Source organism: Primulina tabacum, unplaced genomic scaffold, assembly GCF_025594145.1.
Source record: "Primulina tabacum isolate GXHZ01 unplaced genomic scaffold, ASM2559414v2 Contig791, whole genome shotgun sequence".
In the NCBI taxonomy this organism is placed as follows: domain Eukaryota; kingdom Viridiplantae; phylum Streptophyta; class Magnoliopsida; order Lamiales; family Gesneriaceae; genus Primulina; species Primulina tabacum.
In genome coordinates, this window is record NW_027459913.1 from 1 (window position 1) to 27,288 (window position 27,288).

General features: G+C 34.8%; 1 protein-coding gene and 3 pseudogenes across 1 annotated transcript; 2 read left to right on the plus strand and 2 right to left on the minus strand.

The window, feature by feature from the left end:
- Positions 1 to 436: 436 nt before the first annotated feature.
- LOC142535010 (uncharacterized) lies at positions 437 to 4,799 on the plus strand (annotated as a pseudogene).
- A 3,273-nt stretch (positions 4,800 to 8,072) lies between these two features.
- LOC142535011 (BRCT domain-containing protein At4g02110-like) lies at positions 8,073 to 11,491 on the minus strand (annotated as a pseudogene).
- A 2,597-nt stretch (positions 11,492 to 14,088) lies between these two features.
- Positions 14,089 to 16,698, plus strand: LOC142535016 (uncharacterized). Its single transcript, XM_075641661.1, has 3 exons — positions 14,089 to 14,479; positions 14,871 to 15,090; positions 16,319 to 16,698. The coding sequence occupies exons 1-3, from the start codon at positions 14,274 to 14,276 to the stop codon at positions 16,532 to 16,534; spliced, it is 642 nt and encodes a 213-aa protein (XP_075497776.1). The 5' UTR covers positions 14,089 to 14,273; the 3' UTR covers positions 16,535 to 16,698.
- A 2,455-nt stretch (positions 16,699 to 19,153) lies between these two features.
- LOC142535013 (phospholipase A1 PLIP2, chloroplastic-like) lies at positions 19,154 to 22,424 on the minus strand (annotated as a pseudogene).
- Between the last annotated feature and the right edge of the window lie 4,864 nt (positions 22,425 to 27,288).

Genomic DNA, 27,288 nt, shown 5'->3' on the forward strand with positions numbered 1-27,288 from the left:
GAAGTTATCGGCTCAAAAAACACATGTAATAGATTTAAATGTCTGAAAAGTGAAAAGTGCACTGTACAAAAGGCAGATTCTGGGATGGGCTCGATGACAATGCTATGCATGCATGCATGCACTCATATTCATGAATCAATCTTTATCTGCTAATTGCAAGTTTTATCTTTCTTATTGCTATAATATAATGAAAACGCTATATGCGCCACCAGGTAAACCAGAAAGATTTTACAACACCGTATTTTATTTATATAAAAAAATGGGAAAAGAGCAAAAAATCAAGTTTTGGTCCTCTAAATCATTTTTTTAAGCACCGACATATCATATATCAACAACAATCGACGTCGTGTCAACCAAAAAATAACTAAAAATTGCAAGGAGTCAAATTTTTCAAGTGAACCAAATTCTGATTAATTAAGTAATCTCAACCAACTTCATGAAACCAATATTTTTTCTTAATAAAAAATTAATCCATCGTATGAAAAGTTCTCATTATTCTAAATTGTAGTACATGCCAAGATACGAATGATATATAAAAAAAAACTAGTGTAATTGGTTGGCAAAAGAATCTGGAAACTTACGTGTCCAATAGCATGCGATTTGCTTGCAGTCAAAGGGATTGAATCCTTCCAATTTATTTGTCAAAGTGTTATTGACTTTGCTGCATTCGGTGCCTCCCTTCCCCCAAAGTTTCCTTCTGTAATCTGAAAAAGCATTTTAATAATGTGATTCTAATATTTTTCTAGGTATCCCCAACAAACTCCATTTCGAAATGGGCATATGAACCCAAAGAAATTTTTGCCCTTTCTCGTTGTGAGCAAACATGTCTTAATTAAATAATATAGTTAACCGTCCACATATTTGTAGAATAACATAAGAAATGTGAGGCCAACAAAGATTGCGAGGTTTTTATTTGGGTCGAGTTTGCTAGGACTCGAGATTCCGCTTGATATCCCAGGGATGAGCCCATCCAAATCGAGCTCACACCGGATCATGGGCCCCGGACTATCTTTAGCCAAGGTAGAAGGCCAACAAAGATTGCGAGGTTTTCTTCTAATTTTAGTTTTTTTTTATGCATAATGTGGTGTTCATTTGACTATATGTGTGTAGTATCATATACTAATGATAAAAACAATATTAAAACTGCAAAAAGTAAGAAGATATGTGAATAATGATAAATTTAATAACATAGATAATCAAAATTGTAAAATAACGCCATTCGGAAGATAAAAAAGCAATTTGTCCACGTATATATACACATAGACATGTGTGTGTTGTCCCAAAAAAAAAGGAAACAAAAAGATGATAATTATAAATTTGTAAAAGTGGCTGAGCAAAAAATTCATTGAAGGTGTTCGATTTAAGAATTTATGAATTTTAATCTCCAAATTAAAGTGGTAGATGGACAATCCATGTAGAAGTTTCACGACCATCGTCCGTAATAATTGTATTGTTATTTATTAATTATTGTTAATGTTACACCACAACTGTTGTAATAAACTTTCTGCTCATAAATCATGACAATTGATTTTTTAAAAAAGAAAAAACAATTCTTTTAATTAAAACCTTTAAATTAAAACGTGTAGATTTGCTTTTTTCCTTAAAAAAAACTCAAATATGCTGTTATTCGAATGAATGATATACATCTTTTATATATTTTTTAAAAAAAAACATTATTGAAATCGTCTTGAAAGTTAATCACTGATTTATATTGAATTTTTGATTCATTCTAATGGTTAATCTACAACAATAAGTAGTTTGAAAAAGTAAAACATGTTTGAACATCTCTCCATAATATTCCAAATATACTATCCCAAAATTATATAGATCACAAATATATTCACAAATATTTATTTGCATATGTCATCTTTATCTTAACAAAATTATTTTTTAACAAGATCGTATCACACATATATATTATTTATTTTATTTATGAGACGGATCGATTTCATCCATATTTGAAATAAAAATTAATATTTTTTATATAAAAATAATATTTTTTTTATGAATAAGATCGAACGAGACAACCTGAAATAACCGATGTACTAGTTTATTGTGACTACAACAACATTATGCTCAGTTCCTAGTCGAATGTGATTGGATTGTCATGGAGAAAAACATATTCTTGAACACTTGTCTCTTCTTCATTCACAACATTGAAAATCTAATCTTATTCGGATAAAAACAACTAATTACGATTTGCAATACTATAAATTTGGGTGACCAAATTATAAACTCAATTTCTTCATCTTGCCAGCCTCATTGTGGTGTTGACCTCCCTCCACGCGGGCAATTTTCAGCAAAATTATATCACACAAAATTTGATTACGAAATCAAGATTTGTATTTAATTAGATAATGGACTGGCTGTAATGAAATATATGATTTTTGTTTAGTAGGATCACTGGAAAAGAATAATATATTTGCGCCATCACCATCCCTGTGTGCAGTGTAGGCGTCTAGAGAGAGGAATCTGGTTGTCGCAATGGATCATGGCTTGCATCTCAGGTCAAAGCTGGCAATTCTTGTTTAATGCCTTTCCGCTCCCACACTATTATATTACTCCCCCTCTCTAACATTTCAATTCTCTGCAGGAACTTTCCATTAAAATGTGGTGAGTTTTTTCGCTTATAAATCGTCTCATGAACGACGCAGAGTTCCAGTTGTTCGGTGGTTGATTCGGATTCTTGGGTTTCTTCCATTGCTACGATGTACTCCGTCTCGCGGCGAGGGGGAGAAGAAACACAGGTTGTGCTCACCAATAGAAAGGTACCCATTTATGTTGTTCGATGTTGGTTTGTTGATTCTTGGTTATGGATTGCGGGAACTGATTGATTCTTGGGATACGTTATGCAGATGGTGGGAGAGGTATTGTGAGGGAAGCAAAGATGTTGATTGCCACGCAAGAGGCTTCGGATGTGTCGTCGGCGTTAGGTCTTCTAGAGGCGGCGCTGGCGGTGGAGCCGCGCATGGAGGTGGTCTCTGGAGCTGAAGGCGCGGTGTTTGCTGTATCTCGGCGGTTTAAGGAGGTCTCGGATATGCTTCAGGACTATACTTCCCAGCCTGAATTGGTGGTCTCCGAGGATGCCTCGTCGTCGGGGACATCGGATAGCTCATCCGCCCAGCTGTCGAAGGGGCAAGGGAAGCTTCTTTCCTCCGACGGCGGCACTCTGGATCGCAACGACACTCTGTTCAAGTGCTTCTCTGTGTCCGATTTGAAGAAGAAGGTGATGGCGGGGCTGTGCAAAAACGTCGAGAGAGAAGGGCAATGGAGGTATGCTTGAAATTGATCCCCATTTTTCTTCTGCTTGATTATTTTAGATTCAGAGAGAGAGTGCCTTGTAGATCACGCGAAATCGCCGGAAGCCATTGTTGAAATTTCACCAAAACCATCTCAGGTTAAAGTTTTAAAATGTCAAAATCATATTTCTTGGCGAAAATTTTCTGTTTGATTCGTTGAAAAATGCTATTATCCAACAGGTACTCTGTATTAGGGCCAAGCATGTTGCCACCTGGGCTTAATGGAGGACGCGATGGCGCTCTCTCCAGACCGGAAAACGTCTGCCACCGCCGCCTTCCGCCGTGAAAGCATTTCTCTATCGGACGAACGTATTTACATCCAACAAATTCCCTCTCTCCGGACGACGGTTAAGCCTGATAACTTATCCACAAAAACCCGCCAAAACCGAGTCCGAGAGCATTTTCTCAATCCTCTGCCAGATAAAACTCCTCATACGCCGCAAGACGGCAGCATTAGCGGCCCGGACGCTGGTCTCTTCTTCCGAATCCATTCGTCATTCTCCAAAATCGTCGATGGCCGTCGGGGTGCTCCACAGGGGTTTCCTATCCGAATGCTACGTGCACCGCGCCGTGGCTTTTCAATCTGCCGGTCGAATAGCGGAAGCCATGCAGATTGCAACAGAGCATTAGCTCTAGACACCACGCTGCATGAAGCGCTAACACATTAGAGCGACTTTATTCGAAACCATCGGATGTTTGGCCGATTAGTCTCCACGACCTCGAACACTTGAAACTTCTGTACAATTCGATTCTTCGCGATCGAAAATTGCCAGGACCTGGCTGGAAGAGACAAAACGTCCAGTATAGAGAATCCCGGGAAAATTATGTTCACTGGCTTCGAAAATCCAGCAATTAAGCAAAGGGTTGCTGCCGGCGAAATCGGGCACGTCGATACTACGCGCTGATTGGATTGAGAAGAGGATGCTCCAGATCAGAGGTAGAAAGAGATCATTGCTGCTAAACCTCAAACACAAAGCCCGATAAATCTTCGAGTTTCATCGAAAGGTGCGAGTTTGCGGATGAGAAAGATGTGGAATCAGTTCGAGATCGGCCAAGTTATCGGCTCTTCTCCTCTACAGAATGATTCAGAAAGGCTACACTAGCCGTAATGGCAACAATCTTAGGACGAAGAATCTGCTGAAAAACCGAGAAAGAAGACTGCTGCCGCCATCATTCCGCAACCCTCAGCCGCTAAGATGGATTCTACTTCCGACAGCCATATCAGAATCGGCAAATTGCAAGAATAGCACTACCATGATCTTGACAACCCCGCCAGCATCAGTGTTTCAAGGAGTTTTCTGCCGTGACGTCTCCGCCGTCGGGAACTTGCTGTCTCAGACAGTGTCAGACCATCCGATGACAGTTAAGTACGAAGCATTGAGCTGTTAAGTAATGGTGATTATCACTTGGTTGGTTAGCTTTGGCAAAATTGTATTCGTGATCCTTGAGCGGAAAAAAAAAAAAGAAGCACGAACTCCATACGTAAAATCAAATACTATTTTCAAAATTTTGCATATAGAATTTTAAAGAACTATTGATTTTATAACGGGTCTCGTGCTATTTTGATTTTGCCCATAGACGCGAATGCAATTTGCCAGTTGACTCGAAGGAGGAGGCAAATAATGTACAAAAGTACTATGAAAAATGGTCAAAATTTTGATATCTTGTTCATTTAGTTTCTGGAAGTAGAATTTCCCATCTGCCCTTTATTTATTTTGTGTGTTTTTGGTAGCCCTACAATCTTTATGGCAATTTCAGATGTCAAAAACATTTGTTTCAATATAAAGTCTGAAAAAAAGGGGTTTGGTCCAAGCTAGAATTTCAAAAATAAAAATGAAATCGAGTTCAAATAAAAGAATGCTCCCTGAGTTATTATTACTCCCACAGTTCATTGCAGAAGGCTGTTATTATTACTTTTGGCTTCGATCCCACGCCATGCCTGATATATGAATTCGCCAAAAATGCTTGCATTATTTATTTATATACATAAATAAACATATATAATTCGTTTTGCCATTAATATTTGTTTGGATCAACTGCTGTCATTTATTAATTACAGAGTAGGTCTCTTCTGAGACGGTCTCACGAATCTTTATATGTGAGACGAATCAACCCTACCGATATTCACAATAAAAAATAATACTCTTAACATAAAAAATAATATTTTTTCATGGATGACCTAAATAACAGGTCCGTCTCACAAAATACGACCCGTAAAATCGTCTTACATGAGTTTTTACATTGATTGCAAACTCGATGTTCCCACGCGGAGGAACTGGATAATAATAAAATATAAACAAACGAACAGAGCCCAAATGTTCATTATTTAAAATAAAATTCAAAGAGAGAAAATTCTTGTGGAGTGATTATATTTCTAAAAAATTTATAAATTATATATAACGACCAAAAAATAATAATTTAAGAATATAAAATAGGATTGACCTAGTACTGGTGGTACTCTAGTAGAAGAAGAATCTACGAGGATGAATAGATAGGAAATGGAGAGGAGTGTTATCAACGCACAATGTCGTCTCTTGTAATGACTCGAGTTTAAATCTCTCATATTCTAGCGTAGATAATAAAAAAACAAGATGGAGAATAATAATAATAATAATGATGATAATAATAATGATGATTGTAATTTGTTAATAAAGTTCTTTTATGTTTAATAATAATAATCAATCAACCAACAAAAAAATACAAAGTAACCTACTTTTATATGAACGTATATGAGATCCATCATGAGCCACTTACCTAGATCAAGAATGGGCCGGAGGTCCAAAATATTGTTTGAGCCTGATCTTGTTGGACCCATCCATGGGTATCAATTATATATATATAAACTCGGTGGAATCTTCTTTAATTAACTTTCAAATAAAAATATTACGTTGTAAAATAATAATAATAAATTTTCAAAACTAAAATTAACCTTACAACAATGGTTTATTTTCTTGATATTTGATCGAGTTTTTAATTAGTTTTCTAAAACAATTTATAAGTTGTTTAAAAATTATTTAAATGTGTTTCAAATTTTTATTTTTATTTTTATTTTTTGAACTCTGCTATTGTTAGTCCAGGCATTCCCCGACAACGATGTTGTGTTTTGGGGAATATATAATAACTATTCAAAAGATGCCCATCTTACCGTTGTCTCCCCAATGAAAAATCTTTTGAGATAAATATAATATCTGGTTTAAATAAATTTGTGTAGGTCAAACATGTATATAAAACATTTTATCTTAAAAAGGATAAATATAATGTCTGTTTGACAAGTTGGATTGCAATAGAAGATAGAAAGGTGTTCATCAAGAGTCACGTGCTACTAAAAATAAAAAATAAAAAATTTAGGGAATTAATGTGAACATTGAATAATTGCCAATAAAAAAAGAAAAAGAAAAGCAAAGAAATGATAACATTTTTTATTCGTATAGTAATTTACTCATTAATAAATATAATATTGGGAAGGACAGATAACGGAGAAATAATGAGAGATCTGTATTGTAAAATATTTAAAATGTATTATTATACATTAAGCATCAAGAAAAGCCAATTATAAATTTCAAATGTTTATCCTGACACAGATCCGTTTATATTTATTAAATTAAATAGATGAATTCCGTTAAATAGTTATTTTTTTATATTATATTATCGTGTAAATATATTTGAATATTATATTGACTGTGTAATATATTTTATTCACAGATAAAAAAAAATATTAATTTTTCCCTCATTTTCTAAAGATGTTACTCGCCTCCACGTACCCAAGATCGTCTTGGATTGGATGCTTGAATATTAGAGTATGAAAGTCTAAAACAACGTACGAACCAATGCTTTTTGTTTTTTGTTTTTTGTGACAGGACAGAGAAGATGAGGTATGTATGCGCAGCGAGTCGGTGAGAAATGTATGCGCAGCGAGTCGGTGAGAAATGATTAATAAGTGGGTACAATGCCGCGCTCAAACAAGTCAGCACAAACCAACATTTCCTCTCCTTTATCCCCCCCCCCCTATGCACATACTTGGCATGCTACATCAATGCCGTTTTCCTTTGGTGTTATTGGATCTTCAACGTATTATAATTTTTCTCAAAATTCATGTTTCTAACATACTTATACATGTTTCTAACATATTTATAAACATGATAAACAATATGCAGAAGCGGATCGAAGCGTTACCTCCGATCGTCGAATAATTTTTAAGATTTTCTTCGATTGAAACCTTCTAAACACTCCAACACTCTCTGTATATTGTGTATTTTGTTCTTATGAGATGTGTGCTTAGAGAACTCAATCACCGATATTTTATAGACCTCTCATACCATCAATAAGTGATTTCGGGAGACTTATTGTCAAAAGAAAAGGCGCATGCGCGTCTCAATTTTCTAAAGTTGAAGCGGTGCATGTACAATTTTTTCAAAATTGTAGGCTATGACCATCGTCATTTCCTACACGTTCATTCTTCTTCTGATATTAATTGATATGTGCCACTTTTTCTTATACAACAACCTCATCTAACAAGATTTTCGAGCGATTTCTTGGTAATTGTATTGCACATGCCGTTCCCAGGATTGCACACGTATTCTACCAAATATCAGCTAAGACGAAAGGTTCCTCGTGTCTTAGAAACTCTCGAACCCACATATCGACATGGGAATGCCTGGACTAACCATAGCAAAATCGTTCCTCGATTGGAGAAAATGTAAGTAAAGAGGCGAAGTTGCCAATATGGTGCCATCTCCAGCCTTCCCGACTCGTTTAGAGTATCCTGATGGGCGAAGAAAACTACTAAGATAAAGATACTTTGTGGAAAAAAAAATCGCCAAACAAAATGAACATAAACAAAGTACAAAAACACACCAATGGAGGAGCAATGCATTCCCCATATATGACAATAAGCATTCCATAAAATGCGCCATGACCAGTTTTCTCCCTCTGAAGAACCATGTCCTAGGAGTCTAAGTTGATTGCACCATCTTCACTCAGGCCTTCCTTATGCCATTCAAACGACCCTTATCAGATGATGTTACAGTTCGCTCATTCACAAGGTGTGATGTTGTTCCCTTTATAGGTGTTTAAGCCCACTAAAAGCAGTTCCATCCGCGCGTCTCCAAGGATAAGTTAAAACCACCACCAACGCAAAGTTTATCAACATTTGAGACAGATGTGCTTCTTCCACTAGTTTCCGTTCTTTCTGATATTAGTGGGAGGCTGGACTTTCCTGAAGTAATTTTACATGATTCTTGCCACTAGATTTGGACACATCAGCATCAGGAGACTTATTAGCACCATTAGAGGCTGAAGCAAATACATTTTCAACCTTATGAGACACGGTTTCTTCCTCACTTCTGATTGATGCCATTTCAAAGGGCACCTTTCCAGGACTTTTGGCAGTACAAGATCTTAAGAGATCAAGATGCCTATGATGAGCTTCGTTCAAAACTGATGCAGAATCAAAGTTGATCAGGACCTTACTAATATTGCTAACATTTACCCAACATATAGGTTCAGTTAGATAATCGTTTCATAGAATTTACGGCTTTGTCGGTGATTGATAAAAAAATTTATTTGAAACAGTGTCTGTTGAAGACTGGCAGCATTTTTCCTTCCTGCATCTACTATTGAAGTCATGTCTTCTGTCTCTTCTTCGGAACCCTTGGCTTCAGCCTCCATTTCAAGTTCAAATCCACTGTAGCATGGTTAATATGCTCTCATTAGCTTGTTCATTGAAAATCTAAGGCCTTTTAAATTTGAAAGCCCTAACCAAAAGTAAGAGACAGGGTACAGTTTAAAAATAAAAAAGATGCATGAACTAGATTAGATAATTATAAACGACATAAACCATGTAAAACTCACCTCTTACAGTAATCCGCTTCTGGATGAATTTCCCAAGCCTGCGAACCGTAAAAAGTTTACACATAATAATAAAAAATAAAAGAAGGTTCAAATACAGTGAAGAAAATGCTTTTATGGCATGTGCGAACCATATCAATTACTCAATGCCAAGAAGACCAAATCTAAGCATTCCGCATGCCAGTGTTCCAACCACCGATGGTTGACAAGCTTTATCTTCTTTATTTTCTTTGCCAGCTCATACTTCTCTCCTGTTCAAACATTGTGTGAAATATACATTATGATAAGCATCACTTCCATTTGTACGAAGACTCGGAAAATCACATGAATGAAACTAAAAAAAAAAACTGAATTCATGCTAACAACAAAGAACTCACTATCTACAGTAAACAAAGCCATAGGATATATAAGATGATAACGAGAAAAATATATAACAAAACTACTCAAGGCTATTAAAGGCTATGAAAATGTATTGCATACCATAGATTCTGTATACTGGATAAACAGGAGAGAAAATACCTACCCTCAAATTTGTAGCATATCAAATGAGTGACCTTGTTTGCCACCAGTGGCTTTGAAAAATTTGCACCCATTAAGCCAACCATGGTCTGTTTAAAGAAAAGAAGTTATGGTGAGATAACGTGGAATTGTTGATACATTCAGCTACTTCCATCCTACAAGAAACCATGTTCTTAAAGTTGCACAGATAGAGAATACAGCTTGTTACGTTTAGTTCTATTTATTCCAGTACAGAAAAAGTAATAGGCAGAACCTTCATATCATCTCGGTCTTGTCGTTCGCATCCAGTCAAGCAAACAATCCAACGTCGGGCACCCGGAATCCCATTAAAATCTTTAACAGGCCTATATATGACCAGCAAGAAACCTTGAATTATGCCAAAAAAAAGCTGAAAGTTCTATAAAAAAAAACATATCATTACATGCAATTTCAGAAATGACAAAGAAAGCAGCAAATATTGAAAAATACAACCAAGCACGGGGAGTAGAACAGATGTTTGCCATATTTTTGCATCAAAGCGGTACCTTTAGTGATTTGTCATCAAGAGCTAATGTTCACAGTCAACGCTCCAAAAGAAAGGAAAAAGCAAGATATAGAAGTAAACCTGAGGACCAGACCTTGGGAACTTACTGTATTAGAGACCCAAATATCAATTCATAGAAACAAGGCCTCGATGTCCTAGAAAGCTTCATAACATTTCATAGAACCAAAGCCGACTCACGAGGTGCGCTTCAAGGCGAGAAAAACAATTGAAATCTTAAAGTGCGTAGAGATTGACACGCATAAAAAATGGAATTTTATTTACACACACAGAAACAACCAGCGCACATAGTTAAAACCCTGCAAGTCCATACTAAAGAGAGCTAGATATACTTGTTTAACTTGCCACAGTAAATTCCTTTCCCATTAGGACAAAAAGAAATCATTAGGAGCATGGGAAAGCATACGGAAGTAGGATCAACAGGCATTCCCACATCAAGACTGTGGTCAACCCATAAGCCAGTCACCAGTGTCTTTCCATCTCTTCGCGCAGTAACACATACGGGATCATTCTGACATCAACAACTGTGAGTGCACAACAATCAATTCAACGTTGAATAAGAGGATTTGCATTTCAAGCTTGACAGTGTTCACTCACGTAAACAAGCTTATCAACAATCCCGTGAGTGCAATCCGAACCATAATTTACAGAATCCAGTTCTCCGCCATCTAAAAGCCTTGACAAAATCTAAACAACTTAAGAACAGAAGTAAGAACATTTTATTTTAACTTCAGCAGCCGAATCGATAAGAATATGTCAGAGTAGATGCCCTGCAAGCCAACGGTTGGCTAGGGAATTTATTGACTCAAGTGAAATAAACAATCTTTATTTTTAATATAATTTAAATTTTTATGGTCTTGTTATACTTTATCTGTATACCCATACAAACAGCATAGATAAAGTACTTGATTATGCTTTAATACAAATGAATCGTAATTCGATGTTGAAACTCATTTGTAAACACGACATATTCTAAATTCGTTCCTAGTCGATTCAGCCGCCTAAAACATGGATAAAGGTCGCTTGAGCTTGAGACTAGCATCTGTGATGTTGTGTACTGCGTTTCTTGGTAAGGGCATAGAGATGTCCAAACATGCAGATGGGTAGTCATATGATGATTATACCGAACAACCATCCCTCGGACTTTCCAAGTGGTTATCATTCATCGAGAGGATAAGTCCGTGGTTATGATTGTACACCATTAGTCCTTACGACCCGGGACAACACTGAGGCTCTATATGCTAGGGCTGTGCTTTGACTCGTTTACCGGCTCCAGAAGAGTCATCGGGTGGCGAGATTGGGTACAATTGCGACACATATAGGAGCCAGTGCATTGTAGTCGGGGATTCACCGCTCAACTGCGGGTGTGGATATCCTATGTGATATGATGTAATAATAGTGCATGGAATCTCTGGCCAGAGTATGAGATGTACGTTGGAGAAAGAGTTCTCCAATAGTACACGCGATGCCACTATTAAAGTTATCACATAGTTATCGAATTATTATACAACCTCGATGAACCAATGATTGCAGATTCGATCGGGATATATGAGATGAAGGGACCGTACTGTACGTTAATCATAATCGACTGGTTCTTGCAGGCACTATCAGTGATACCTAGGGGATCATGGGGGGATGCTACTAGACGCTCTTACCATGATCCGATGGGTGCAATCAGAAATGAGTTCTGACATTCTTAATCAAGGTGTTGATGAAAAGAATGGGGCTAACTAGAGTAAGCCCGAATAAGAATAAATATTATTCTGAATCACAAAGAGTTGTGAACCCATGACTAGCTGTATCCCTGAACCATTGAGGGTCACACAAACACTGGTTTACTAGTTTCCGTTGAGATAATAAATTCAAGGAGTTGAATTTATAGAAAAAACGTTGAGATAATAAATTCAATGAGTTGAATTTTAAGAAATAAGTTTGATATGATCAATGGATAAGCTTGTAAATAAAGTTTATAAAGGCTTATAGAAATTTTGAGAGCATGACAGTTAAGACAGTCAAAAGAGTACACCTGCATTATATAGACATTGGTGGTCTCAAAATTAAAGTGTGCATCATAATAACAAATAAGTTAAAATTGTCATATCGATGATGTTTGATCACCGATCGGGATTATGATGAGGCTAATGTAATGGGAGCATGAATCATTAACTTATAAGAGTATAAGTTCATCATGCTAATTTATTAAAGTTCAAATGGGCTTTAATAATTAAATTATATTTTAATTGAGTTAAAATATAGCCCATTAAGTTTTTATTAAATATGGTATTGATTTATGTAATATGAAAATATTCATGATACCATAATTTTAGAAACTTGCACACAAAGCAAAATAAATTAATGCATGATGTTCTCATAAATATATACATTAAAAGAAATCGAGATTGGCTATAGTTGGCATGCATTTTAGAATCTTTTGTTAACTTAATTAATTAGATTAATTAAGTAAAGAAAGGATTAGAAAATATAATAATATTTTTTTTATAATGCATGCAATTTCGGTGGAAACAAGAAATAGCAATTGAATTCATTAACTTAATTAATATGATTAATTAAGGAAATGACAATTAGTTAATTAAAGTAATAATATATGTGTTACTTTGATTTTGACTTGGAAGAAGACCACCGAAGCTTTAAAAAAAAAGGTGTAAGAATTTTGGTTCTTATTGGGAGATAAGGCATCCGAAAGTTTGGCTTAAGAAAACCTTTCGGCTCTTCCAAATTTTCTTGTGCTCTCAAAAGGGTTTTAAACAATATCGTGTTCTATCTCCACGCAAAAATCTTCTACACTTTCTAGTGCAAGTTAGAAGAGGAACAAATATTCCAGTCGTGGACCGGATTAGAAAATTTGAAGAACGTACGTGGGATTTACAACAAGAGCTACGTTCGCATCTAGAAACCAATCCAACAAAAAAAATATTCAGAATCTAATTTTATATTTAGTTTATTAAAAAATAAATCTTATTGATTTAAAAATTGATAATCTAATCAATTATGTTAAATATTCAAACACAATTTTCGATAAATATATTATTTATTAATTTTCAAGGCGCCAGGGTTCTAACTAGAGATGTTAATGGAGCGATTACGGCAAAATCTAAGATCCGTACTATGAAGAAAATTTTGACCAATTACCCACCTCATTCCGGTTAAATATTCTTCGGACCCGTCCCACCTCGAATACGAAACGAGACCGGGTAGATCTGAAATTTTTTAAAATAAAAACAGTAATATTTCTTCTCACATGACTGAATTATGAAACAGACAAACTTCTAAAAATAACAAAATAGAAAATTAATTCATGTTTTCGATCACACTTAATAATAACAAACAAATTATTTTCACGAAATAAAGAATTACATTAAAAAAGAGTTACTAGCTCTCCAAAAAAAATCTTGACATCCCCAAAAACAAGTCATAACATAACTTAAACAGATCAATATAAAATCAGCGAGTATGAAATATTTCAGACACATTCTTCGAGATCATCTTCCTCTTCATCAAGAATGGTGAGACAAGTTGGTAAACTACTTGAAGAATTAACTACAAAATTAAAGGTAGAATTTATATCCACATATATGAGGCGGGTATTTTAGGACCCATGACCCGCCCCATATCCTGACGAGTTTGAAAAATTGGACCCGAGACCCGTCCCATGACTCATTTAGTATGCCTAAACCTGTCCCATATGCGCGGGTGCATAACTGGTCTGGTTAAAATTCGGACTCATTGACATCCCTAGTTCTAACTCGGCTTCCTCGGGTTATTATTTATTTAATTTTTTGAAAGGCGGGTGGATCGGTTGTGAATATCCGGGTCGGGCTTAATGGGTGTCACCTCGGGTCGGGCTTACCCGATCCATTTTGGGATTCAAGGGGAAATCTAGTCAAAGGATTTCTTCCTTCCTACCTACCCAATGGAATCTGTGGTTGTTGCGGCGATGAATTAAAGAAAATCTAGAAGAAACCTCCAAACTCGTCGCAGTTCTGTCCTCGATTCGGAACATTTTAGCCAGGAATCGGTAACTTTCACTCCGGATTTCGTGGAAAAATATGGCTTGGCTGACAAGATTTACAACTGCGATGGCATTTTTGGCGGTGGGGGTGATTTTCTCACCGGAATCCTTTGGATCGATATCGGGCGGACAGAATTTGCCAATAGTCATCACTGTAGTCAAACTGGCTTACCTCCTCTGTTTCTCCACGGCCTGGGGTGCTGCTTTATGGGTTACTTTCATAGGCGGCATCATCATGTTCAAGTATTGCCTCTCTCTTCTTCGTATTTATGCTTAACTGGCTGGCCATAACTTTCATTCAGTTGTTTAGTGGGAGTGGAGCTCGTGAAAATTGTTTGTAAAATTGCAACCTTTCCCTTCATTTTCCCATTGCGGATTTTTTAATCTTTCACAGTAATTGGGATTATATTTGCAGGAAATGTTGAATATGGGAAGCACTTAGTGATGATAGTTTATAACTCGTTGTGCAATCTTCCTACCTCGCATTTACAAAGATTCAAATTTTGTTTTTTTTTTTTGGTTAGTTAAATTGATCCGAGAAGTCTATTTCTCCCAATGAAGGGATCTAGTTTATGTAATATTATATTCGTGAAATTTTCATGGGATGCCCATAATCGAGGTGTGTTTACTGTAGGAATTTGCCTAGGCATCAGTTTGGGAACTTGCAGAGCAAAATGTTTCCAGCCTACTTTTCAATGGTGGGGGTATGTTGTGCTGTTGCACTGGGGGCTTTCGGGTACTTGCACCCGTGGAAGTCCTCAGGAGCTGCTGAGAAGTACCAGCTGGGATTTTTACTTGCTGCCTTTGGTTTCAATCTCAGCAATCTCGTGGTCTTTACACCCATGACCATTGAGGTAACATTATTGTCTCTCTTACTGTTTTTTAACCATCACCTTTGAATCTGACAGCACAAGTTTACAGAATTACTAAAGTACGTTAGACTAATGATTATGCAGTCTTTAACATTATGTTTGGATTGTGGGTACTGATGCCTTTTAAAGCTTTAATTCTTTGCGTCATTTGTGAAATTGATTGAAGTCCTGTTACGATCAAATTTAAAGTACTAGGAGCTAATTTATGTTTATGATGACAATAGAAGGCTCAACTTCGAAACTTTACGTATCAAGGGAATCTAGCACAAAAATGATTAAAAAGGAAGATTACACGAGTAGTTTTGGTTTAAGATTTCAGAACCATCAAGTTTGATGCATCATTGTTTCAAACCAAAATCAAACCCTAATTATGCTAAATCAAATTTGAACCAAGCGAATATTGCTGGCTTGGTTTTAGTTCAAATGGACTTTTAAACCAAAATATTTACTTTATTTGTTTCTTTTATTAATTTTTTTATTCATTTATGTAAAACATGAAGCTTCGTTTAGAGAAATTTGACAGCATTTCTTCTAAAACTTAGATAACAACAAATACTGTTGAAATTTTCCAAATACTTCAGCTGTGAATTGGTTTAAATTGTTTTGGGTTCGATTTAGTTTAAACCGCCAAAAATATATATGGGTTCGCTTTCCTGTTTTATCTGAAAATTACAATCTTTAAACCATGAATTGTACCAAACTTTTCAGTCTTGGTTTAAAACGAAACTTATTTTTTGGTTTTTCAATTTTGTTGTTTAAGATTGATATCTTGGTTTGTCATGTTTATCTAGGCCCCGGCTCAAGCTAGAACTCTCATTGCTCAACTACTCTATATCCGAATAGCCCACTGATATGCATGGCCCCCACCCCCTTTTATTTTGGTTTTACATTCAAAGTGTTTTAACTACCCTGGCCCTTGTTTTGTTCATACTCCTTAATGCATCGAGTGTGTTATCTGTTGATCTTGTAGAACTGTATCCCATGTGGTTGTGAAGTGAAGGGGAGGGATGAGCCATAATTCCATTTGTCCCCGTTTCTCTCTAGTCTCCCCAATATAGTCGCTATATGATCTTTTGTTGAAGCAACTTTATTAATCAGTTTGGTTCCATTAGTGTTGTGGATTAATTTCCGAGACTTGTACCCTTGGAATTCTCTCTTAGTTTTCTAGTCATTTAATGCATGGCGGTCTTGTTTTCTTAATGGGGAGCAGATGATGAAAGAAAGGCACAAAATGGAGAGAGAAGCTAATATTGGGGAAGAAGTTGGTTGGACAAAGAACCAAGAAGTTGCAAAGGAGAACCCAAAGCTTGCTTCCATGAACAAGAAATTTGGAATGATTCATGGCTTGTCTTCTCTTGCAAATATCATGTCTTTTGGCAGCCTTGCCATCCATTCGTGGTACTTAGCTGGTAAAATCAGTGTATAGTTCATTTCTCCCAAGAGATGTGTTTTACGGTAATCTTGTGTTAAAATCAAACGTCAAACCTGTTCCTCCCGATTTTCTTCAAACTTCCAAGTGATATCGTGTAATATCAGACTAAATTTCGAGTAATAAATTTATATCGCCAGCGCTGGTAACTTCTGCTTTTATTCGATTTCAAATTACCTAGCAATCCTATCTGTTCTTTTATTTTTTAGTTTCTTTTACATCTATTTTAGAGCTCATCAACGAGTATCTTCGTCGTAGTGCTTCAACAATTAGTGAAAACATGTGAAGTTTTGTGTTGAAGATACTGATACTGTGTTATTATGATCAAAATTTTGAGGAAACAACCTGTTCTTGGTTGCGTCTTCTGAGGAACAACCTGGCATTATTGGTGGCACATTAATTTGCTTAATGGTATGTAGTCAAATTGGCCAGGGCTTTCTGTGTTATATTATTGTTTTCTCGCACCTAAGGAACAACGAAAGTTTAAAAAATTTTGTTTTGACATTCAAAACGTTCATTAGGATTGTACGTCATATTATTCAAATCATTCATAAAGTATTTTAAAATCTATTACATTTGTGTATATAATTTTGGCTCTGACTATTTCGGATTTTAAATCGAGATAGTCGTTGTGTAAATATCTAGGAATGGATCTTTCTCCTTCTTTAATCGTCTACTCATGTTCACGATCAGAAACTAGATTTCTCGTATAGATCGCACTAAAGATTTAAACAAAATTTGCATTGAGAGTTGATCGCCGGAATTTCATAATTCGGGGAGATGGCGGTGACGCTGCAGCGGTTGAACGACGACGTCATAGTGGTGATGTGGTGTAGTCAGAACTCAAGTCTGATTACACTCTTCGGGTCATGGTAAAAGCTTCTAGTAACATCGTCCTATGATTCCTTATGTATCACTGATATTGTCTGCAAAAACTTTAATATTTGGTTAATGTACCCCTTCGACTAATACATCCTGATCGAATCTGCATTCATTTTTATATAGAGAGTTGTAGAATTTGCCAACGATGTGATGTATCTTTGAGTAATAATAGTGACATGATATGTGCAACTTAGAAAACGTCTTTCCAAAATGCACATGTCTTAATCTGGCTAGAGATTCTTTGCTCTATTAACTCATCATCAATAGGATATCTTCATCTATAGGTGAACGATGAATCATCGGCTACAATACATTGACTTCTACGTATTTCGAAACTACACTCAACCTCGTCACCTCATGACCATCAATAGAGTCGGTAAACAGATCAAAATACATGTTATTATATAGATCATCCACGTTCTACCGGGTCAAAGGACTAATATTGAACAACCGTAATCGCGGACTCTTCCAATTGATAAGTGATAACCACTTGGAAAGTCTAAGGGAGAGTTCTTCAGTGCATTGTCAAATGATTACTAAAGTATGAATGGACATCTACATGTCTTACCAATAAAACATGACGTTTATATCACATATGTCAGTTTTAAGCTCGAGCAACCTTTATATTTATTTAGGCGGCTGAATCGAGTAGCAATCAGTTTAGAATATATAGTACGTTTCGTAATGAGATTCATAAACTTTTATTGAAAGACATGTCTCATGGTACCAATTATATATTTAAAGAGTTTATTTATGCAGTTTGCATGAGTATACAGATAAAATAAATGTCATAATTAGATAAAATCATGAAGTATTATCAAAATAAATATTGTTTTTACACAACAGTCAATAAAATCCAAGTTATAAATTGGTTTATTGAACACCTACTCTTTGGTTTATTGAACATCTACTCTAACACTCCACGCAATCCAAGTCACGACAGTAAGCTTTGGACGGCAGCCTTAGCCACTTGCAGATGGACCGAGGTGCGTCTGCTTGTTGGATGGATAGGTATCAAGTGTTGAGCCATTTGGACTTGGACCCTTATTTTGGCACCCAATGCTCCCTTCGAATCCACAGCGTTTTCTACTCGTTTAGTTTGGCTACTATTTTGGCGTATACGAATAACAGAGCCTTAGTTGTATGGTTCACATGGACATTTTGTAGTTTTTGTCTTGTTGCGAAGCAACTATTATTATTTCTCCACGCGGAATGAGACAATTTACTGTTCAAATTTTACGTCCAAAACCCAAAAAGGCGCTTTCAACTCTTCCGAGATAGATAATTAGGTGATTAAATTTTATTACGATACGATATCTACCCACTCGTAGCGAACTTTTGGAAGAGTACGCACATTTTTCACACACTATTTTCCAAGGAAATGAGATATAAGTTTATTTTCTTTTATTTTTTTACCATATTGAGATGTAGTTTCGACAGGCCAAACTTGATGTTTTGTATATTGTCTCTTGAGTTCAAATCTTTTTTATCTATAAAATTTGTTCATCGATAAAAGACCTAAGAACCATTCCATTGCAAGGGATTTGCTCGGGTAGTTCCCGGAGTGTTAATCTAAGTGCAAGAAAGATGTCACATTTTTTTCATGCAATGTAACGTATAAGATGGCGTGAAAAAATACGATTAGTTCCCTCGTAGCCCTCATCAATCTTATGCGTAGGTCGACAACCCCTCCCTTTGCAAGAATGATTTGTCGTTCGAGGATAAGTACAAATATGTCATGTCAGACACCTTCTCGTTTTTTTATCAGATAAATGGAGACGTAAATTAATACTAAATTATACGACTGTGAAGTCCTCCAAGTACCCTGCTCACAAATCAATGGAACACAAAATGCTTGCTTGTATTGCCAAAAGAATAAAAAATCATCTACTTGCCTAACTGCCAGCCGTTTGCGATCTGGTCATTACAGAAGAATCTCTTTTCCAATACGAAACACTGCTATATTCTGATCCATTTCATAGGTCTCCAATCAACAATCTAGCAGGAAACAAGAGAACCACATGCATTACCACAAGCAAATGCATGTGCTTCGACCTAACCAATGCACCGAACCGTTTCAATGTCTCTGTACTGGTCTCTGTATCGACAGATAACTTGCATCGAACTTGGCCCATCAAGCCCACTGTCGTAGCTGGCCTACTCACAATGATTCCACCGTCAACTCCTGGTGGATAGAGTGGCAACCAAACTTTACGGCGGTGTTCCCTCTTAGCTTTTCTTATACGGTTGAGATCCTTACGAATTACGTGCCGAACGGCTGTCAAGTAAGAGCTCATATCATGGTCTCTTTGAATGGTTCCTAGTGAACCATATGCAGAACGATCGCTTAATGTGTTGAGAGGGTGAGGTGCGTTTAAGAAAACAGCCTGCGCAGCTCGGATTCGCTTCTCTGCTTTGGAAAAATCTGAAGCTAGACTGGATAAACATACAGGCCACTTCCCGAAGGAAGGAGGTCGTGGTTTGGAGAGAATTTATCGTCTGGTTGAAGAATTAGAAACTCGCCCATTGGAGCATATAAAAGCTTCTGTTGATGAAAAGAGCCTCACATAAGATTTTCAGATGAGTATGATGAATTGAACAAAGACCGGTAACAGTTTCAGAAAGTGAATGTTTACCTGTTTATCAAGACATGGATGATTTCGGAACTTCCCATTTACAGCCTTGAGAAATTGGGCGACATGGTTGGGGTAATTGCAAGAGAATGCTCGAGGGACAATATCACGGTGCATTATGACCGACCGAATGTGGTTTTGAGGGAATTAAGGGTGCGCAATAGGCGATCTCCTCCACACATAATAGACGGCGCACCAAAAGTTATAACAGGAAGTAAAGATGAATGAGATGCTTCACCCCTTATCAGTAACATGAGATTTATGAGTAATGACAAACTTCCACCGAGAGAATGCCCCGTGAAACGAAGAGTGGCACGATCTCCATGAGCTTTAAGGTGAGCCCGGATTTCAGGCAACATCTGATCATACATACCCTTTGCAGCCTCATATATGCCCTGTGCACAAGCACATCTAGTCCCTGAATAAAGATTCATTTGATGCAATTCATGAAACTTTCTTCAAACGATGCATAGCACGTTTTATGATGTCTGAGATGGTACACAGATATATTACCTCAAACTGAATGGGTTCGAAAAGGAGATTGGCCTGCCATGATGCCATCGATTCAGATCCCTGGGAGTAATAAAGCATTCAAAAGGTTTAGAAATAGAACCACCCAACCCATCAAAATGATAGAAATTAGGAACAATCACAAAGATATATAATCACTTGGGCTTCTTTTTTTACCTGTATTACAACGAGTCGAGTGGCACTCCGATCATCATCACATACAAACCACTCACATGGTGACGAGGCGAGTTGAGTTCAAATCATCTGCCACAGCTTGTTTTACTTCCTCTTTAGCAGCACAACAGCAGTCACGGAATCTGCGGTACCAATTAATGATGTCACGTCCTTATTTTATCATATCAACCATTGACTGCATTTCCATCGATTTTTTCGTGACAAAAATCTCACTTGCCATGGATTTCGAATGAGGAATGCAAATAAGAAGATGTGGAAGCAGCAATTTGATGTGCGGCAGATGCACTTGGCCTGTCTGGTTCTCCTCCTTTCTGCTTTATTTCATTTATTTCTTCATCCTGAGCTTCAGCTTCAGCTGATGACTTCTCTTTCTTGGACTTGGAAGCTTGTTTTTTCTTCTCTATGGAAGAAGTGAGAACCGCAATCCATGATTCTTTAGAAGATTCTCAGGCTGCAACACCATTCAAACGAATGTCAAAGAACAATAGAACTGCGGGGAAATTCCACTCGAAACACCAAATCACATCCGTATGAATATTAAGCCAGACAATGCCACAAACACAAAAAACATCAAACTCAATAGCAAACAAATAGTAAAGAAACTAAACAGCACCAAAATCGACAGAGCCATTGTGAAAACAAACAACGCAGCTAGTCAAACAGAAGACATTATGGAAGGGCTTCTGATCAAATATTCAGATACCAAGATCCCAATTTCTCGAAAGGAACAATTTTTTTTTTTTTAAAGATAATCCACAATCTAACAGAAGCTAGCACAACCCCAAGAATGCTTTAACAATAAAGTAATATAGTTCTAGGTTCCCGATCACAGCAAAAACAACACAAATTTTGCAGTCATCTATCTTCTTTCATACAATTATTTCTCTTTCGAAAAAATGACAAAAGACCCAAACTTTAAGTGAAGTCATACCTTAATCTGAGGGATTGAATAAGCCAAAGTTCCCAAATAAGACATACGAGCATACAATCTAGCTTCTTTTCAAAGGCACCTTTCGAAGCAGTTTCGAAAACGATTCTCTATTAAATTCAAACTTTTCATGATCACATCTCATCAATGGCACATGCATCACATTCTTCATTCTCTTCCCCACAATTTCCATCACCACCTACTTCCAATCTCACCCCATCACTTTCGAAAGGACCCGAGCGCAACAACTTGAAGACCCAGTTCTTCTCCGAGCGCGTCTTCTTCACTCTCCTCGATTTCTTCCTTCTCCTCCACCAAAACGGCGTCGTCCCACCGCGATTGCCGGTTCGCACTGGTTTCGACCTCCCGGCCACAAAGATCTCAGCGGGTGCCCGAAATTAAACCCCCACCGCATATTCCCACGAGTCGCCGCCGAAACCGACGGCTTATCCGCCGCACTCAGAAGGAATCCCCCATTAGACGTGGTAGCCATCGGCGCCGCCGCCAGTGCTTGAATCCCTGCCTTCATACACCATGCATCCATTTGAAACTTCTCTACCGAAAATTTCTTATCAAACTTAAAATACTTATCTCTACGTATATATAAGTATATACAGTTACGTAAACTACAATTCTTCAAGAACTCTTTTGTGTCGTAGGAAAGAGAGAAAAACTCAGGCAAGTTGACTGGGAAACCCATTTTTTTCCTTTTTCCTGAATTTATTTATACTTGCCTCCGCGACAAGCTCACTCTTCCCCCGCTGTCAAATTGCAATTTTTTCGAGTTCCATGTTTAAGATCATAAATAATATTTGGGCAAATTTCAAATAAACACTTCTGTGCATCTTTTGTTTAACATTCAGTACATATGATTTTTTTTACAAATCAATACCGACAATTCTACAAACTTAGTTTTAGCTCCCTACAAAGATAAATTTACATTTTTGCCTTTTTATTATTTAAATAAATATATAATTTTATCCACCAAATTAATTGTGTGTTTTCCGTCTACCAAAATATTAGTACCTATTATGGGGTTTCAGATACTTGATTTTGTTATTTGAATACTCCAAATGTGTAAAAAAATATTATATTTTCGAAAAATAACAAGAATTTCAGTCATTGTTTGTTTTTCATTAAAAATGCATTATGATGACTTATTCATGTCATTTTATTTTTAAAAAAATATAGTTGTTCACTCATCATGAAATAAGATTAAGTACTTATTTTGACATATAAAGTATATTATTTTGAAGTTCTAGATACTTGATTTGACTCTTTAAATACACCGAATGTGTAAGAAAATACGAAGATCACCATAAATTTAGTTATTGTTTGTATTTTCATGAAAGGTGTATTTGGATGATATATTCATCTAATTTAATATTTTTTTGTAAAAAAAATTAAATTCCAAACTAAGCATGTAAATTTTAAAATATTTAGTTTTATTTGAGAAATACCTATTTTGAGTTTGCAAATACTTGATTTCGTAAATAAGATAATCCAATATGTATTAAAATACTGGATATTCGAATAGACAACGTAAATTCACCAAGTTTGGTATTTCAATAGAAAATGCATTTGGATGACATATTCATCATTTAATATATTTTTTGTTAAAAAAACAAATTTTCAAAAGCATGAAAATTTTAAAGTACTTAGTTTTACTTGAGAAGTACCTAATTTGAGTTGCCAAATACTTGATTTCGTAAATGAGTACTCACAATATGTATTAAAATATTATATATTTGAATAGACAACGTAAGTTCTCCAAGTGTTGGTATTTCCATGGAATACGCATTTGGATGAGAAGTATCTAATTTGAGTTTGTAAATACTTGATTTGATGTAGGAGATACTCATAATATGTCGTAGAATACTGGATATTCAAATATGCAATGTAAGTTCACCAAGTGTTGACTTTTCATGGAAAATGCATTTGGATGACATATTCATCTCATTTAATATATTTTTGTAAAAAAACAAAAAAAACAAATTCTAAAATAAGCATTAATATTTTAAAGTACTTAGTTTTACATGCGAAGTACCTAATTTGAGTTGCAAATACTTGATTTCGTAAATGAGATACTCACAATATGTAACAAAATGATATTCTCCAAGTTTTGGTATTTTCATGGAATATGCATTTGGATGAAAAGTACCTAATTTGAGTTTGCAAATACTCGATTTGGTACAGGAGATACTCATAATATGTAATAGAATATTGGATATTCGAATATCCAACGTAAGTTCACCCAGTGTTTGCTTTCCACGGAAGATTCGTTTGGATGACATATTTATCTCATTTTATATTTTTGTAAAAAAAAAATTCAAATTCCCAAATAAGCATGAAAATTTTAAAGTACTTAATTTTACTTGAGAAGTACATAATTTCATATTGCAAATACTTGATTTGGTACATGAGATACTCATAATATGTAATAGAATACTGGATATTCGAATATGAAACTTAAGTTCACAAAGTGTTGGTCTTTCTATGGAATATGCATTTGGATGACATATTCATCTCATTTAATATTTTTTTGTAAAAAAAAAAAACAAATTCTCAAATAAGCATGGATGTTTAAAAGTACTTAATTTTACTTGAGAAGTACCTAGTTTCATAATGCAAATACTTGATTTGGTACACGAGATACTATATATAAATAGACTACTTGATATTCGAATATGCAAACGTAAGTTCATCAAGTATTGGTTTTTCCATTAAAATATGTATTTGGATTACATATTCATCTTATTTAATATTTTTTTGGTAAAAAAAATGTTTACTCTGTGAGAAATCTAATGTGTGTTTGCAAATACTTGATTTCGTAAATGAGATACTCACAATATGCATTAAAATACTGGATATTCGAATATGCAATCTTTCCTTGGAAAATTCATTATGATACTTATTCATATCATTTAAAAAATAAACATAGTTCATTATTCATCGTGGACTAATTGGAAGATGCATTATGAACATAGTTCGTAAATGAGCTTGAAGTTTGCATTTTAAGTATATCTATCGATTTTTGAATTAATGATTTATAAAATACTCATCAATATTAATTGACAATACTTTTGATATTCATTGAATGACTTATTTGACAATTATTCTTATTTGACATAATACTTATTGGTAATTATTCATTATACTTATTAGTATTATTTTCTTTATACTTATGAGTATTAATTTATAATATCATTAATATTCATTCACAATACTTGTTGGTATTCATTAAATGACAAGGCAATACTTCATTTGATATCATCCACATTAGTATTCATTCATAATATTTATTGGTAATCATTCATTATATATCAATATTCTTTCTATACTTATTATCAAATTTGAGTTTTTAAATGATAAAATCAATTATCAGTTGAATAATTATGTAATACTTTTAACAATTTAGGTATCACATTTTTATTTCACGGATCTCATCATCAAAGGTCACTTAATATTGACTTCAAATTAATATTTTGACATCATCAAATAATCGAATTTGAGTATCTAATGGTAAAATCAAGTATTTGTGGACTCGTATTAGGTATTATTTGTATTAATTTAGGTATCTCATTTTTACTTAACGAATGTCATCATCAAAGACCACACAATATTAACTTCAAATTATATTTTGACCCAAAATAGTTGGATATAAGTATTTAGAGAGTAAAATCAAGTATTTGCGAACTCGCATTAGATACTTTGTACCAATTTAGCTATCATATTTTTAACTTCACCAATTTAGATACTCTTCGTATCAATATATCTTCCATGAAAAGAACAACACTTGGTTAATTTACGTTGCCTATTCGAATATCCAGTATTTTAATACATATTGTGGTATCTCATTCAAGATATCAATTATTTACAAACTCAAATTAAATACTTCTCAAGTAAAACTAAATATTTTAAAATTTAAATACTTAGCTGGGAATTTTTTTTGTTTTTTTACAAAAAAATATTAAATGAGATGAATATGTCATCTAAATGCATCTTCCAAGGAAAAATAAACATTGGTGAGCTTACGTTGTATATTCGAATATCCAATATTCTATTACATATTATGAGTATCTCATATACAAAATCAAATATTTGCAATCTCAAATTAGGTACTTCTCAAATAAAATAAGTACTTTAAAATTTACATGCTTAGTTGGGAATTTGTTTTTCTTTTACAAAAAAATATTAATGAATGAATATGTCATCCAAATGCTTATTCCATAGAAATATCAATACTTGGTGACTTACGTTGTCTATTCAAATATCCAGTATTTTAATATATTGAGAGTATCTCATTTACGAAATCAAGTATTTGCAAACTCAAATTAGGTACATCTCAAGTAAAAATAAGTACTTTAAAATTTTCATGTTTAGTTGAGAATTTGTTTTTTTTTAAATATTAAATTAGATGAATATGTCATCCAAATGTATATTCTATAAAAATACCAACACTTGGTTACTTTTCTTATTCGAAATCCAGTATTTTAATACATATTGTGAGTATCTCATTTACGAAATCAAGTATTTGCAAACTCAAATTAAGTACTTCTCATTTAGGGATAGTAAAATTAAGTATAGATATACTCGAATTAGATACTTTTTGTGCTAATTTGGGTATCATATTTTAACTTCAAAATGACACATCAAAAGTAACTCAATTACTTGAAACTATATTTTTTATATCCAAAAATAATCAAAATTGAGTCTTAAAAGAGTAAATCAAGTATATGTGAAATCAAATTAGGTACTATTTGTATCAATTTAGGTAGCACGTTTTTATTCACAAATCTCATCATCAAATAACATTCAATATTATCTTCGAACTATGTATTTTGACATACTCATCGAATTTGAGTATTTAGAAGGTAAAATCAAGTATTTGTGGACTCGAATTATGTATTTGTATTAATTTAAGTATCACATTTTTACTTCACGAATTTCATCATCGATGTCACTTAATATTAACTTCAAATTATATTTTGGCATTCTCAAATAATTGGATATGAGTATTTACGGGGTAAAATCATTTATTTATAGACTCTAATTAGATACTATTTGTACCAATTTAAGTATCACATTTTAACTTCACAAATGACACCATCAAACGTCACTTAATATTACTTGAAACTTAAGTATTTTTTTTACACATTTGAAGTATTCAAATAGCCAAATCAAATATTTAGAACCCCAAAATAGGTATTTTATCGATCAAAATAAGTACTTTTTCTAATTCAACAATGAGTGAGAAACTGTGTTTTTTCAAAAAATTAGATGACATGAATAAGTCATCTTAATGCATTTCCAATTAAAAGACCAACAATTATTGAATTTATTGTGATAGCTCGAAGATCCAGTATTTTCTTAAACATTTGGAGTATTTATAGAGTCAAATCAAACATTTGGAACTCCAAAATAGGTATTTTGTAGGTCAAAATAAATATTTAATCTTATTTCATGATGAGTGATGACTATGTTTTTTTTTAAAAAATAAAATGACATGAATAAGTCATCCTAATGTATTTTCATTAAAAGACCAACAATGACTGAATTTATGATCAATGCTCGAAAATACAGTATTTATATATTTGGAGTTC